The following is a 16,650-nucleotide window of genomic DNA, read 5'->3' as shown; positions in this document are numbered from 1 at the left end:
AAGTAAAACTGTCATTGTTTGCAGATGATATGATCTTATATCTAGAAAACCCTGAGAAATCGACGATACAGCTACTAGAGCTAATAAACAAATTTAGCAAACTAGCGGGATACAAGATTAATGCACATAAGTCAGTAATGTTTCTATATGCTAGAAATGAACAAACTGAAGAGACACTCAAGAAAAAGATACCATTTTCAATAGCAACTAAAAAAATCAAGTACCTAGGAATAAACTTAACCAAAGATGTAAAAGACCTATACAAAGAAAACTACATAACTCTTCTAAAAGAAATAGAAGGGGACCTTAAAAGATGGAAAAATATTCCATGTTCATGGATAGGAAGGCTAAATGTCATTAAGATGTCAATTCTACCCAAACTCATCTACAGATTCAATGCAATCCCAATCAAAATTCCAACAACCTACTTTGCAGACTTGGAAAAGCTAGTTATCAAATTTATTTGGAAAGGGAAGATGCCTCGAATTGCTAAAGACACTATAAAAAAGAAAAACGAAGTGGGAGGACTTACACTCCCTGACTTTGAAGCTTATTAGAAAGCCACACTTGCCAAAACAGCATGGTACTGGCACAAAGATAGACATATAGATCAATGGAATCGAATTGAGAATTCAGAGATAGACCCTCAGATCTATGGCCGACTGATCTTTGATAAGGCCCCCAAAGTCACTCAACTGAGCCATAATGGTCTTTTCAACAAATGGGGCTGGGAGAGTTGGATATCCATATCCAAAAGAATGAAAGAGGACCCCTACCTCACCCCCTACACAAAAATTAACTCAAAATGGACCAAAGATCTCAATATAAAAGAAAGTACCATAAAACTCCTAGAAGATAATGTAGGAAAACATCTTCAAGACCTTGTATTAGGCGGCCACTTCCTAGACTTTACACCCAAAGCACAAGCAACAAAAGAGAAAATAGATAAATGGGAACTCCTCAAGCTTAGAAGTTTCTGCACCTCAAAGGAATTTCTCAAAAAGGTAAAGAGGCAGCCAACTCAATGGGAAAAAATTTTTGGAAACCATGTATCTGACAAAAGACTGATATCTTGCATATACAAAGAAATCCTACAACTCAATGACAATAGTACAGACAGCCCAATTATAAAATGGGCAAAAGATATGAAAAGACAGTTCTCTGAAGAGGAAATACAAATGACCAAGAAACACATGAAAAAATGTTCAGCTTCACTAGCTATTAGAGAGATGCAAATTAAGACCACAATGAGATACCATCTAACACCGGTTAGAATGGCTGCCATTAAACAAACAGGAAACTACAAATGCTGGAGGGGATGTGGAGAAATTGGAACTCTTATTCATTGTTGGTGGGACTGTATAATGGTTCAGCCACTCTGGAAGTCAGTTTGGCAGTTCCTTAGAAAACTAGATATAGAGTTACCATTCGATCCAGCGATTGCACTTCTCGGTATATACCCTGAAGGTCGGAAAGCAGTGACACGAACAGATATCTGCACGCCAATGTTCATAGCAGCATTATTCACAATTGCCAAGAGATGGAAACAACCCAAATGTCCTTCAACAGATGAGTGGATAAATAAAATGTGGTATATACACACGATGGAATACTACGCGGCAGTAAGAAGGAACGATCTCATGAAACATATGACAACATGGATGATCCTTGAAGACATAATGCTGAGCGAAATAAGCCAGGCACAAAAAGAGAAATATTATATGCTACCACTAATATGAACTTTGAAAAATGTAAAACAAATGGTTTATAATGTAGAATGTAGGGGAACTAGCAATAGAGAGCAATTAAGGAAGGGGGAACAATAATCCAAGAAGAACAGATAAACTATTTAACGTTCTGGGGATGCCCAGGAATGACTAGAGTCTGTTAATTTCTGATGGATATAGTAGGAGCAAGTTCACAGAAATGTTGCTATATTAGGTAACTTTCTTGGGGTAAAGTAGGAACATGTTGGAAGTGAAGCAGTTATCTTAGGTTAGTTGTCTTTTTTTACTCCCTTGTTATGGTCTCTTTGAAATGTTCTTTTATTGTATGTTTGTTTTCTTTTTAACTTTTTTTTCATACAGTTGATTTAAAAAAGAAGGGAAAGTTAAAAAAAAAAAAAAAAAAAAGATGTAGTGCCCCCTTGAGGAGCCTGTGGAGAATGCAGGGGTATTCGCCTACCCCACCTCCATGGTTGCTAACATGACCACAGACATAGGGGACTGGTGGTTTGATGGGTTGAGCCCTCTACCATAAGTTCTACCCTTGGGAAGACGGTTGCTGCAAAGGAGAGGCTAGGCCTCCCTGTATTTGTGCCTAAGAGTCTCCTCCTGAATGCCTCTTTGTTGCTCAGATGTGGCCCTCTCTCTCTGGCTAAGCCAACTTGAAAGGTGAAATCACTGCCCTCCCCCCTACGTGGGATCAGACACCCAGGGGAGTGAATCTCCCTGGCAACGTGGAATATGACTCCCGGGGAGGAATGTAGACCTGGCATCGTGGGACGGAGAACATCTTCTTGACCAAAAGGGGGATGTGAAAGGAAATGAAATAAGCTTCAGTGGCAGAGAGATTCCAAAACGAGCCGAGAGGTCACTCTGGTGGGCACTCTTAAGCACAATTTAGACAACCCTTTTTAGGTGCTAAAGAATTGGGGTAGCTGGTGGTGGATACCTGAAACTATCAAACTACAACCCAGAACCCATGAATCTCGAAGACAGTTGTATAAAAATGTAGCTTATGAGGGGTGACAATGGGATTGGGAAAGCCATAAGGACCACACTCCACTTTGTCTAGTTTATGGATGGATGAGTAGAAAATTAGGGGAAGGAAACAAACAGACAAAGGTACCCAGTGTTCTTTTTTACTTTAATTGCTCTTTTTCACTCTAATTATTATTCTTGTTATTTTTGTGTGTGTGCTAATGAAGGTGTCAGGGATTGATTTAGGCGATGAATGTACAACTATGTAATGTACTGTAAACAATCGAAAGTACGATTTGTTTTGTATGACTGCGTGGTATGTGAATATATCTCAATAAAATGAAGATTAAAAAAAAGAATGATTGTCAATACGCTCAAGGAGATAAAGTAAAACATGGAGAAAGAACTAGGGAAATGAGGAAATCAATGAATGAACAACATGAGAATCTCCTTGAGATTATCAACAGCAACCAAACAGAAATTTAAAGTTGAAGATCACAGTAACTGAAATGAAAAATTCCCTAGAGGGTTTCAAAATCAGACTGGAGCTGGCAAAAGAAAGAATCAGTGATCTCGAAGACAAGACAATTGAAATAACTCAGGCTGAGAAGTAGAAAGAAAAAAAACATAATTAAAAATTGTGAAAAGCAAACAGAACCTAAGAGAACTGTGGGATACCATCAAGTATACCAATATATGCATTATGGAATCCCAGAAGGAGGAGAAAGTGGTAAAAGAACATTCAAAGAACTAATAGCAGATAACTTCCCAAATTTAATGAAAGACATGAATATGTACATTCAAGAAGCCCAATAAATCCTTATAAACAGGATAAACTCAGATACTCACACTCAGCATATAGTAATCAAACTGTACAATGCCAAGTAAAAGGAGAGAGTTCTGAAAGCAGCAAGACAAAAGCAGTGAGTTATGTACAAGGGAATCCTAATAAGATTAAGTGTCAATTTTTCATCAGAAATCATGGAGGCAAGAAGGCAGGGGGATGAAATATTTAAAATGCTGCAAGAAAACAGTTGCCAATCAAGAATTTTATATCCAGCAATATTTTTTTCAAAAATGAAGGAAAGATTAAGACATTCCCAGATAAATAAAAGCTGAGGGAGTTGATAACCACTAAACTTGCCCTACAAGGAACACTAAAGGAAGTTCTTCAGACTGAAAGAAAATGACACTAGGCAGTAGACCAAAGCAGCATAAGGAAATAAAGCCCTCCAGTAAAGGTAACCATTTGAGTAATTACAAAAGCCACTACTATTGTATTTTTTATCTGTAACTCCACTTTTTACTTCTTACAGTTTCTAAAATGCAAAGGCATAAAAAGTAATGGCAAATCTATGGTTTGGGACATAATGAATAAAGACATAATTTGTTTTAACACGTACAACAAAAAGGTAGGGGGATGGAGAGGTATAGGAACAGTGCATGTGTATGCTATTGAAGTTAAGGTGGTATCAAATCAAATATGATTGTCTTAGATTTAGGGTGTTAAATTAAAGCCCCATGGTAACCACAAAGAAAATATATGAAAAATATATTCAGAAAGAAATGAGAAGGGACTCAAAATGGTACAATACAAAAAAATTAAAAATAAAAGTAGGCATTCACAGAAGAATTCAGTGTGAAAAAAGGTATAAGACTTACAAAGAACAAAGAGTAAAATGGCAGAAGAAAGTCCTGGCATCATCAGTAGTTACTTTAAATGTAAATGGATTAAATTCTACAGTCAAAAGGCAAAGACTGGCAGAAGGATTAAAAAAAAAAACAAGACCCAACTATATGCTGTTTAAAAGATATTCACCTTCAATTCAAAGACACGAGTAGGCTGAAACTAAAAGGACTGAAAAAAATATACCATGCAAACAGAAACCAAAAGAGAGCTGGGGTTGCTATACTAATATCAGATAAAATAGCCTTTAAGTCAAAAACTGTTATGAAGGACAAAGAAGGTCACTATATACTGATAAAGAGGTTAATTTAACAAGATAACATAGCAGTTATAAATACACATTCACTTCAAAATATATGAACCAAATATTGACAGATTTGAAGGGAAAAATAGACAGTTGTACATTAATAGAAAGAGACTTCAAACACCACTTGCAATAATGGCTAGAACTTTTAGAGAGATCAATAAGGTAATAGAAGACTTGAAGAATACTATAAACCAACTAGCTCTAACAGATATATAGAGAGCACTTCACCCAATGGCAGCAGACTACACATTCTTCTCTAGTGCACATGGATCAGTCTCCATGATAGAACATAAGTTAAGTAACAAAACAAGTCTCAATAAATTAAAAAATATTGATATCATGCAATGTATCTTCTCCAACCAAAATGGAATGAAGCTAGAAATTATAACAGATGGAGAACTGTAAAATCCACAAATAAGTGGAAATTAAATACGCATTCTTAAGCAACCGATGGGTCAAAGTAGAAATCACAAGGGAAATTAGGAAATATCCTTAGGCAAATAAAAATGAAAACACAACATAGCAAAACTTACGGAATGTGCAAGGGTAGTGCTGAGAGGAAATCGATACTTCTAAATGTTTACATTAAAAGAGAAGAAAGATCTCAAATCAAAGACTTAACTGCACAACTAGAGGATCTAGAAAAACAAAAATAAACTAAACCCAAAGCGAGCAGAAGATATTCAACGCTCAACTTAAAACACGATAAACTCAAAAAAACCACATCACAGCATAATTTAAACAAACTGTTCACCAGCTAAGATAAAGAGAGAATTCTGAAAGCCACAAGAGAGAAGCAACTTGTCACATACAAGGGAGCCTCAATACGATTAAGTGCTGATTTTTCATCAGAAACCATAGAGGCAAGAAGGCAGTGAGAACACATATTTAAAGTGCTGAAAACAAAAAACTGCCAACCAAGAAGCCTACATCCATTAAAACTGTCTTTCAAAAATGAGGGAAAGATTAAGACATTCCAAGATAAACAAAAGCTGAGGGACTTCAGTGCCACCAGACCAGTTCTATGATAAATGCTAAAGGGAGTTTTCCAAGTTGAAAGGAAAGGAGATTAGTCAAAAGGAAAAGATAAAGATTTCCAGTGAGGGTAATGACATGGTAATTATAAATGTTAGTATTATTTTATTTTTAGTTTGTAACTCCACGTTTAACTTTCTATAGATCTAAAAGGCAAATGCATAAAATATAACAATAAATCAATGGTTTTGGACTCATAATGTATAAATATATAATTTTTATTAGAACTATATAAAGGCAGAGGGATTGAGAGGAATAGGAACATAGTTTATGAGTGGATTCAAGTTAAGTTGGTATCAAAGAAACAAGACTGTTAAATTTAAGCTCCATGGTAACCACAAAGAAAATACCAGAGAATACACAAACAGAAAGTAGAATACAGGTTACCAAGGGTGGGGAGCAGGGGCCATAGGGAGTTAATGCAAAATGAGTGCAGGGTTCCTGTTTGAGGTGAAGGGAAAGTTCTAGTAAAGGATGGTGGTGAGGGTACTGCAACATTGCGAATGTGATTAATTCCACTGAATCGTATGCTTAGAAGGGGTTGGGATGGGAAGATTTATGTTGCTTACATGTTTCCACAGTTTAAAAAAATTAAGAGAAACCAAGAGATAATGACAATTAAATGCAATACATGATACTGGCTTGGATCTAAGAATGGAGGAGAAAAGGTTCAAAAGGACACTATTAGAACAAAAAAAAGGAATACGGAATGTGTCATAACATTAAAAATCATGAACTAGATTACTGTACTTAAGGTGATTATATAAATGAATACCCTTATTTGTAGAAAATGTACATGGAAATACTATGTGTTCAAGGAGTAAGATATGTGTAACCCACTCTCAAATGCTCAGATAGATAGACAGACAGACAGACAGAGAATATGACAAAGCTAGCAAAACGTTAAAGTTGGTGGATCTGGATATCTCAGGGGGATGGGGGAACGCTGGAGTTCTCTATATGGGGACTGTATTTTTTTCCAACTGTGGTATTTTGGAGCTGTTATGTGCCACAGAAGATGCCATGTTCTTTTTATCCATTACTGTGGGTAAGACCTTTTGATTAGGTTATTTCAATTGAGATGTGACCTGCCTCAGTCAGGGTAAATCTTGATTCTCTTGCTGGAGTCCTTTACATGAGGAGAAAACACATATAAAAGCTAAGAGATGAGAAAAAGATAAAATTCAGAGAAAAAGCCACAGACAGTAAAGCCAGAAGTTGAAGCAACAAAACCTGAGAGAGAAGGACCAGCAGACATTACCATGTGCCTGGCTATCTGACAAAGGAGCCCAAGCTTGCTAGTATCTGGTCTTCAGGGAAGATACTATGCTGCTGATGCCTTAACTGGGACATTTCCATGACCTCAGGGCTGTAAATCTGTAGGCTAATAAACCCCCATTGTAAAAGCCAACCCATTTCTGGTATATTGCATTCTGCTATTTGCTAAAGCTAATTAGCAAACCAAAACACCAACTGTCCCATAAGTTTTAAAATATTTTTTTTAAAGAAAAAAAAAAAGAACTGCCTGTTGTAGTAAGTACAAGAAAGATTAATTTCTGCTTAGAAGTACACTTTAAGCAGGAAAGACCAACCCTCTATGCTTCTTCCCCAGTCAAGCATTATTCTAGATGATAAATCATATTGTCAATACAAACTAGCAAACACACACAACCGTATTTTCATAAAACAGTTTAATCAAATAATTTTTCAAATATATGTATATATGAATGCTATCAATAAAGTTTTAAAAAATCTCAGCTATCTTTTAAACACGGCAGAATCATGGCTGTAATTAATAATGCAGTAAGCGCTACATGATTTGGCGAAATTAGGCTATTTTCTTATGTGATGAGAAAATCAGCACAAAAGCTTAATATGTATAGACTATTCCATCAAACATCCACAACTCATTCATATAGTATATCACTTTTGTGCAGAAAAGCATTCACATAGGAGGCCTGAGACTGACAGTCTTAGAAAAACCTGCTTGTAGGTTGCTGGTTGGCTGGTATCTGGAAACTTGGATTCCAGAAGGGTTCCAACCATTCCCTGATATGAATGGCTGACTGTGCCCTAACCTGTTTATGCAAACAATATTGTTTATGCTGAACATCTCCTTCCTTCTGAGAGTCTGGAATTTTGGTACATGCCAAACAGAGGCTGCCCAAGTGAACAACCCCCAATAAACATTTTGGGTACTGAGTCTCTAATGAACATCTTTATGAGATAATATTTGACACATGATGCCACAATTAGTTGCAAGAGGAATTAAATGTGTCCTACGTGACTCTACTGGGAGAGAAGTCTTGGTAGCTTGCTCCTGGTTTCCCCAGACTAGCCAATGAGACTTTTCTCTTTGTTGATTTTGCTTTTTATCTGTTCACTGTAATAAACTGTAGCTATGAGTATGACTACATGCTTGAATCCTGCGAGTCTTCCTAGTGAATCAATGAACTTGAGGGTGGTCTTGGGAGCTGCTGACATAGCTAGTACCAGAAATGGGATTCACTAGAACAACTTGGATTGTTGAAAAACATTGTTCAGGAAAAGGAAAGATGAAGAGATAGTATGATCTATCATACACTGTTCAGGAAAAGGAAAGATAAAAAGATAGGATGATCAACCTTTGGTGCCTGGGTGGCTACGGAATTATCCACAGCATGAAACAGCAGCTGAGCTACTGTCTGTTTTCAGAGGTAAAAGTTATCCATGAAATTTTTAAATGGTAAAGGAGAGTGGGCTTGCTGGATCCCCAAGCTGCTTTTTGGCTAAAAAGATGGGGGGTGGGGGTGGGGAGACAACACAACCTGGGCTAGCCATTGGTTTTTGTTCTCTCCTGCAGATGTGAGGAAATAAAGCCCCCAAATTCTCAAAGGTGAGTTTTGGGTGGACCAAAAGTGTTAAAAGTTTGCACTGCTCTCTTTTCCAAGCTTGAAGAAAAAGTGGCTAAAACAGATCCCAGTGCTAGACCAAAGCCTTAGATAAACCAGGAAGAAAGAGTGGAAGAAAACCATTCTACCTGTTTCTTCAGCCTAGCTGCTACTGCTGCAACAACCTCCACACCCCTTGCATTCCAGTCAGGATTGCCCAACAACTGTAATGCTACTTTTGTAAATGCTGGATATATAATTAAAATTGTGGTAAAATTTTAAATGCTTGTAATTTCATAAATGCTGAGGAACCATCCCAATCAGGAAAGTTGGAAAAAAAATATTAGTGGTACATAAACTTCCTTGCTTTCTGCCACTGCTGAGGAGACTGGAATTTTGAGTATTAGAAACAGAATGTCTATAACAGATGATTTTTGTTAGGATTTTTACCTATTAGTATCTCTGGAAAAAGGAAGACAACATGAAAAGTAATCTCTAGATGGAAATACACTTTTGCAGTTTTAAAAAGCAGTTTCTAGTTGCTAATAATCCTTTGTGAAATCAGATGTCTGATCCTTACAGGCTGATGTTTGTCCAGCCTGATGTTTATATTTTTGCTTGGGTCAATGTGGACTCTTAAGACTGACAAGGTAAAAAGGGCTTAGGAAAGTTTAACTTGTCAGTTGGACTTGGAACATGGCTGTCTGGCCCTATAGCACCTTGGTTTTGCTGCTGCTGAAGAAAAAGTGATGGCCTTTTCAGAATCTCGAATTCACAACCCTAATTGCCTGGATCTAAATCTAAGCTGAAACCAGATACTGTCTGCTACGGAGCTTTTTCAACCTCAGCACAAGCTGGCTGAAATGAAGGCAGGCATAGATTCAATGAACAGTACTTTGACTCAAGGACTGTTACAGATTTAGGACACTGTTCACAGTTTTCACAAACTATGAAAACATCGTGGATTCTGGGTGGACTATCTGTCACTCACAGATGCCCCGAGAAAAGTACTTATTCTCTGATGGAACCATGTGAAGTCAAGCTGCTGACGGGTGCCATATTTCTGATACAGAGACTACATGCATTCTTTACTTGTGATTCCTGCCAAAAGCTGCAAGTTGGGAGAGGGTACAAACATTACAAGGAATGTGACCCCTCCACTCTTTACAGACTGGAGTCTCCACCCCATCTCGGAGATGTCCCACTGATATTGACTTGGGTTTGGCTTTCTGGATAAGCTGAAGTTACAACGACTGACTGATAACCTGACTCTACTTCCCTCACTTTTTTCCTTACATATACCCCAATAAGACATTTTAGTTATAAATGCAGCTATCCCCAGAAAAGAAGTGATCTTTTCTAGGCTGCTTACCAGATAAATGATCAGGACAATGAGGGTAGGAGATAATGTAAACTCATCTTGAAAATTTTTCAAATTCAGATTTCATCCTGACCCAATTCCCAAACATATGTCTTTCTGGTTAAGTAGTAAAAAAAAAAATGTTTTTCTTTAAAGATGCTCTTCTGTCTTACAAGTCTAAATGAAAATAAAAATGACTAGGAAAAAATGTAAAGTTGTAATTACTGAAATAGTAATGACAGTACTTTTGTCTATGACACTGATTTTCTAATGGAGAAATACAAAACCCAACACTTGAGGAGGTCCAGGGGAGAAGTAGGGCATTAATGACCTTTATTTTTCAAAACTGTTCCTGGACGCTTTCCCCTCCTCCTGAAGGAAAATTCCCAGCATTACTTTGCCAAGCAGCTCTGAGCACTATGAATTCAAACTGATAGCTGAGACCACAATCACACCTGACAGGAGTGACCAGGAGGCAGCAGGGAGTGGCCTCAGCTCCTACTTAGATGTTCACTGAGGCATGAGGTATAAGCAAAACTGTTTGTAACTGACTGCCTTCAGGCAGTCCTTCTGAAACCAAGGACTGAACAGAAATAATTAGACTAGATTGGGAATCCTCCACGATGGGAGGCCACTTTGGAGACCTTGCTAACCCATAATTATATTTGTTAGAAGTCCTTTTTGGGGTGCCCTAACAATTGTAAATTCTTTGTTCCCAGGGGTATCATGTATGCCATCTGGGATTATACTTCTTATTCTGACTATAATGATACTGCTTCAACTCTGCAATGCCAGAGTTGTGCTATGCCTATATTGATGCCTCAGACTAGGTAAAAAAGATTCATATGGAAACTGATGGAGAAAGCCATCTGGCTTTCTAAGATAGATCTTTATGATTAATATTCAGGTTGGCCTCAACCTGATGTGTGGGGTCCTACCAATAATTTTGTTGTAAAGACACCTTGGCCAAAGGCCAAAAAAAGTTAGTATTAGCAGGCCTGAGACTGCTTTCTTAGAAAGGCTTGCTTGCAAGGTTGGCCACTGGCTGCCACCTGGGAACATGAATGATCAAGAGATCCCCCCAATGATATAAAACTTCTCCAAAATAAGAGTGGCTCACTGTGCCTATAAACTGTTCATACAAACAATAAACCTGCTTTCTTTCTCGGAGTCTGGAATTTTGGTATGTGCCAAGAGGAGAGTGTCTAGATGACCTACCTCCCAATAAAAATCCCAAGTGCTGAATCTCTAACAAGTTTCCCTGGAAGATAACATTTCCTACATGTTGTCACAACTTGTTGCTGGGGGAATTAAGCACATCTATATGACTCCACTGGGAGAAGAATCTGGAAGCTTGTACCTGGTTTCCCCTGGACTTCTCCTAGTGCACCTTTTCCCTTTGCTGATTTTGCTTTACATCCTTTTACTGTAATTAATCAAAGCCATGAGTACGACCTTAAAATAAGTCCTGTGAGACCTAGAAAATCAGTGAACTTGGTGTTGGTCTTGGGTATCCCCACCACAACTAGTAATAATTTTAAACACGTAAACGAACTAATCTAGAGTATTATATTCCATTATGGTACAGGAATAACTCACCAAAATTTCTTTTATGTTAACAAAAAGTTATAATTAATGGATTACTTACGAAAACAGATCAAACCATTGTTGCTTTGTAACAGATTCCTGGCGTAAAAGCTTCAAAACAATAGGACGCATGAAATCCCATTTGTCTTCAAATTGAAGAGAACCTTTATTCTTTAAAAAAGAAAGAAAAAGAATAACGAATTTATTCTAAATGCAGTTAAATCAAGAAAATGTGTTCTGTAATTTTTTTCTTTTAATAGGTAGCTAAAAGAATGCAGGGCTCAAAATTTTAAGAGAACCAGTTTCTTACAATGGAATTCCTATAAACTTAATCTGATATCAAAGAACCACAGGAAGAAAACCACAAAGGAGAAAAATTAATTAATTAATCTATATAAACTCTGAAAACTTAGGGAAAAAAAAGATGGAAAGATACCCATCTTATTTTATAATGCTAACAAAATTCTAATAGCAAGCTGCTGAGAAAAGCACAAAACATCTTACCAGAGAACATATGCAAAAATCTTAAGTAAATATTAGGAAATCAAAAGAATTATGATACCACATAATCATTCACAGTTATCCCAGGAATGTGAAAATGTAAAAGTAGTTCAACATCAGAAAAAAAATCATCAATCATTATATTACCAAAGAGCACGAGAGAGACTACTCAGTCAGTAGTACTACTCTTCAAATATTTCTGGTTCTCCTCCCTTTCAGAACTTGCCAGGATTACACTCATCTGTCCCTTTTCAAGTAAAGTGTGGGCAATACATTTCAATAAAATGAACAACTTTCTAACACGCCAACACTCCTACGAAACTCATTATTGTTTTTATAGTAAGAATGCTGTTGAAGATGTCATTCATCTTCTATCAGAGTTTCTTAGTCTGAGGTTCATAGATCGACTGCATGAAGTCTGTCACCTCCCTGAAATTATATCTAGAAGCAGTTTCTGAATGTATGGTCTGACACAACCAACATCGAAAACAACTAGGGTGGTGCTGGTTATACATACAGATTCCTAAAACATATACTAAGACGTACTGGGTCAGAATCTCTTGGGGTGAGTTCAGAACCTGCAGATTTAACAAATTCATGATGAAACTCTACAACAATGTTAAAGGGTCTACGACCCAAAAAAGGTAAAGAACCATTGACTAGGAGGCAGAGCAAGATAGCGGCATAGGGACGTGTGGAATTTAATAGTCTCCTACAGCAGCTAATAAATAGCCAAGAATAATTAGAAAATAGTCTGGAGCAAGAGATGGGGGAACATCCATGACCGGAAAACATCGTACACCAGTCTGGAAGTAGAATGGCTGAGATCACAGCATAGAATTGTAAGTAAAGCTCCCCAAACTGCGGCACTGCTGCCCCTCCCACACTGGCACGGCCCCTCCCACACTGGCACGGCAGCAAACCTTCGCTGTGGGAAAAAAAAGCACTCCCGGTCGGGAGCAAGGGAATATACCTCAACCAAACTCCAACTGCAGTCTTAATTAACAAATTTGGACTACTGAATACATGCTACAACCACAGATAAACCCGGAGCAAGCAGGATAGGAACCCGGAGGTTTATCCTGGCAGAGAGGACGCAGGGCTAAAGGGAAAAAAAAATACATAAATAAAAACAGAGGCTTCTAGAGTATGCTGAGCTCAGAATACTGGAAAAGGGTGTGTGCCAAGAAAAGGGGCACACAGAACCGGGTACCAACTCCAGTTCTTGCTGGGTCATCTGGAGGGCTGGGGATGGCCTCTGAAAACAGGCCTTTTTGTTTTTTTCTCTCATTCTGAGAAGCTCATTAGAGAAAGCTTCAGGCAGTTTTTCAACTGTCAGCACTGACCCAAGCAAAGGTGGAGCTGAGCTAGTCAGAGAGTCAAAGGAAAAACTCAAGTGTAGGGGACAATTCCCTAAAGATCTTTTCTTCCCTAAGAAAAGGGGAGGGAAGGCAGCTCAAGTGGCAGGCCTCCTTCAGAGAACTCAGATCCCAGAGCCTGGGAGTAAAAAAACAACAACAAAAAAAAAAACAGACACAGCCTAAGCTTGGCTTCTGACATCCTCAGTCCCTGGCCTGGACAGGATCCACTGAGAATTAAATACACTGCACCTCTTTATACCAGTGGGGAGCTACTGGCTGACAAGTGCCACCTGCTGGGCAGGATAGGAAAAGCACACAGTCTAGAGACCTCACAGGAAAGTCGGACAATCTGCTAGGTCTCACCTTCAGGGAAACCTGATACTGAATACAGCCTCCTGCTGAGACCTGGGCCCATCTGATCTGTGAAAATCTGATGGGGGTAATCAAGGAAACCAGATGCACAGACAACAAAAAATTACAAATCACAACAGGAAAGACAAAGATACGGCTCAGTCAAAGGAACAAACTTACACTTCAACTGAGACACAAGAATAGAAACAACAAATTATCAAACAAATCTCCTAAATCAATTCAAAAACTGAATCAACAAGCAGAGGGAAGATATGGCAAAACAGATGAAGGATATAAAGAAGACATTGGGCAAACATAAGGAAGAACTCGAAAGTTTGAAGGAACAATTGCCAGAGAACCTAAGATGGCGGGGCTAGGAGAGAGAGGGCAAAAAAACACCTCCATGAAAAATACTAGTTAAAAGACAGAAAGTGACCCAGAACACCAGTTCCAGTGATGCATCAGCTGAACAAGGTCTACTAAATCCACAGGGACCGTGCACTTGGTGAAACTGGGAGTCTACATTCTGAAATGAGTAAGCCACTGAATATCCAGCAGCCACGCTGCGGTGTGGGGAAACCGAGGGTTGGCGTTTGGAGGCGGACTAGTTCTTTTTTAAAAAAACTCAAAAGCGGCTACAGATAGGGCAGCAAGAACCACACAGAGAAGCATGGCAGGAACAGGCTGTGCAAACACCTCAATATCTGGCATGGAAGATAGCCTTTCATGCACCCGCTGCTAATTGTCTCAGAGCAAGGAATGCAGAGGTGAGCGAAAATGGGAAAGTAACCACGCCCCTTGCAGCCATCTTCCTGGCAGGCTGGGAATGCTCCTGCCCAGCGCCGGAGCCACAGCCAAGAGCACATCAAAAAACTCAGTGTGACAGGAAGTGTTTCCAGCAACACATGTACATGCCACAATATCGGGCGTGGACAATAGCCTTTCATGCACCTGCAGCTAATTGTCCCAGAGCTGGGAAGGCAGAGCTGTGTGAACAGGGAGAAATAAACACGCCCCATTCAGCCGTCCTTTCAGCAGGATGGGAAAGCCCCTACATGGCCCGGCAGCCCAGAACTTCCCTTGAGGGTCGGTGCACACTTACAACGTAGCGCAGCCTTCCCTCAGCAGAGGCCCTAGAAGGGCACAGCTTGGAAGAGGGACCCACTCGGAAATCCCAGGGACCATATGCCAATAACAAAGACTTGTGGGTCAGCGGCAGAGACAATCTGTGGCGAGACTGAAATGAAGGTTTAGATTCTTGAAACAGCTTTAAATCTCCAGGAGCACGTGGGAAGTTTGATTGTTAAAGCTACCCTCCCTACCACTCAGACACACACCCACATTCAGGGCAGACAGCACCAACAACACACCCAAACTTGGTCCACAAATTGGACCCCACAAGAATCAGACCCCCACATACCAGAAAGACAAAGTGGGGGAGAGCTGAGTTGAGGGGAACAGGTGACTCGCAGATGCCATCTGCTGGTTAGTTAGAGAAAGCGTACGCCACCAAGCTGCAGATATGACAAATTAAGAGATTGGTGTCTGAATAATCCTTCATATCCTAAAAGAACCCTATCAAGTGAAGCAAATGCTAAGAGCCCAAAAACAACAGAAAAATTTAAAGCATATGATAAAACCAAACAATATGGATAACCCAAACCAAAACACCCAAATCAGAAGATCAGAGGAGACACAGTATTGGAGCAATTAATAAAAGAACTAAAGACAAACAATGAGAGCATGGCACAGGATATAAAAGCCATGAAGAAGAGCACGGCACAGGTTATAAAGGACATAAAGAAGACCCCAGAAGAGCATAAAGAAAAAATTGCAAGAGTAAATTAAAAAATAGAAGATCTTATGGAAATAAAAGAAACTGTTGACAAAATTAAAAAGATTCTGGATACTCATAGCACAAGACTAGTGGCAGCTGAACAATGTATCAGCGACCCAGAGGACCACAACAGAAAATGAAAGAACAAAAGAAAGAATGGGGAAAAAATCAAAACAATCGAAATAGACCTTAGGGATATGATAGATAAAATAAAACGTCCAAATGTAAGACTCACTGGTGTCCCAGAAGGGGAAGAGAAGGGTAAAGGTCTAGAAAGAGTATTCAAAGAAATTGTTGGAGAAAACTTCCCAAACCTTCTACACAATATAAATACACAAAGCATAAATGCCCAGCGAACTCCAAATAGAATAAATCCAAATAAACCCACTCCGAGACATATTCTGATCAGACTGTCAAATACTGAAGAGAAGGAGCAAGTTCTGAAAGCAGCAAGATAAAAGCAATTCCCCACATACAAAGGAAACAACATAAGACTAGGTAGTGACTACTCAGCGGCCACCATGGAGGCAAGAATGCAGTGGCATGACATATTTAAAACTCTGAGAGAAAAACTGCCAACCAAGAATACTTTGTCCAGCAAAGCTCTCCTTCAAATTTGAGAGAAAGCTTAAATTTTTCCACGGACAAACAAATGCTGAGATATTTTGCTAATAGAAGTCCTGCCCTATTTCAGATACTAAAGGGAGCCCTACTGACAGAAAAACAAAGAAAGGAGAGAGAGATCAGGAGAAAGGTTCAGTACTAAAGAGATGCAATATTGGTTCATTAAAGGACATTAAGAGAAAGTGGGAAAAAATATATCTGACAAACATAAACCAAAGGATAGGCTGGATGATTTAAAAAATGCCTTCACAGTAATAACATTGAATGTAAATGGATTAAACTTGAATTAAATGATATAGATTGGCAGAATGGATCAAAAAACATGAACCATCAATATGCTGCATACAAGAGACTCATCTTAGACACAGGGACACAAAGAAATTGAAAGTGAAAGGATGGAAAAAATATTTCATGTAAGCTACAGCCAA

At 38.8% G+C, this 16,650-nt stretch overlaps 1 protein-coding gene across 1 annotated transcript in view; it reads right to left on the bottom strand.

Moving 5' to 3' along the window:
- CUL5 (cullin 5) overlaps positions 1-16,650 on the bottom strand; it is a 163,341-nt gene that overhangs the window by 113,457 nt on the left and 33,234 nt on the right. Inside the window, exon 2 of the mRNA XM_037841325.1 lies at positions 11,610-11,719. Coding sequence (XP_037697253.1) covers positions 11,610-11,719 — 110 coding nt within the window. The remainder of the gene's footprint in view (positions 1-11,609; positions 11,720-16,650) is intronic.

Source organism: Choloepus didactylus, chromosome 6 (assembly GCF_015220235.1).
Source record: "Choloepus didactylus isolate mChoDid1 chromosome 6, mChoDid1.pri, whole genome shotgun sequence".
In the NCBI taxonomy this organism is placed as follows: domain Eukaryota; kingdom Metazoa; phylum Chordata; class Mammalia; order Pilosa; family Megalonychidae; genus Choloepus; species Choloepus didactylus.
This window is presented reverse-complemented; position numbering and strand designations above follow the sequence as displayed.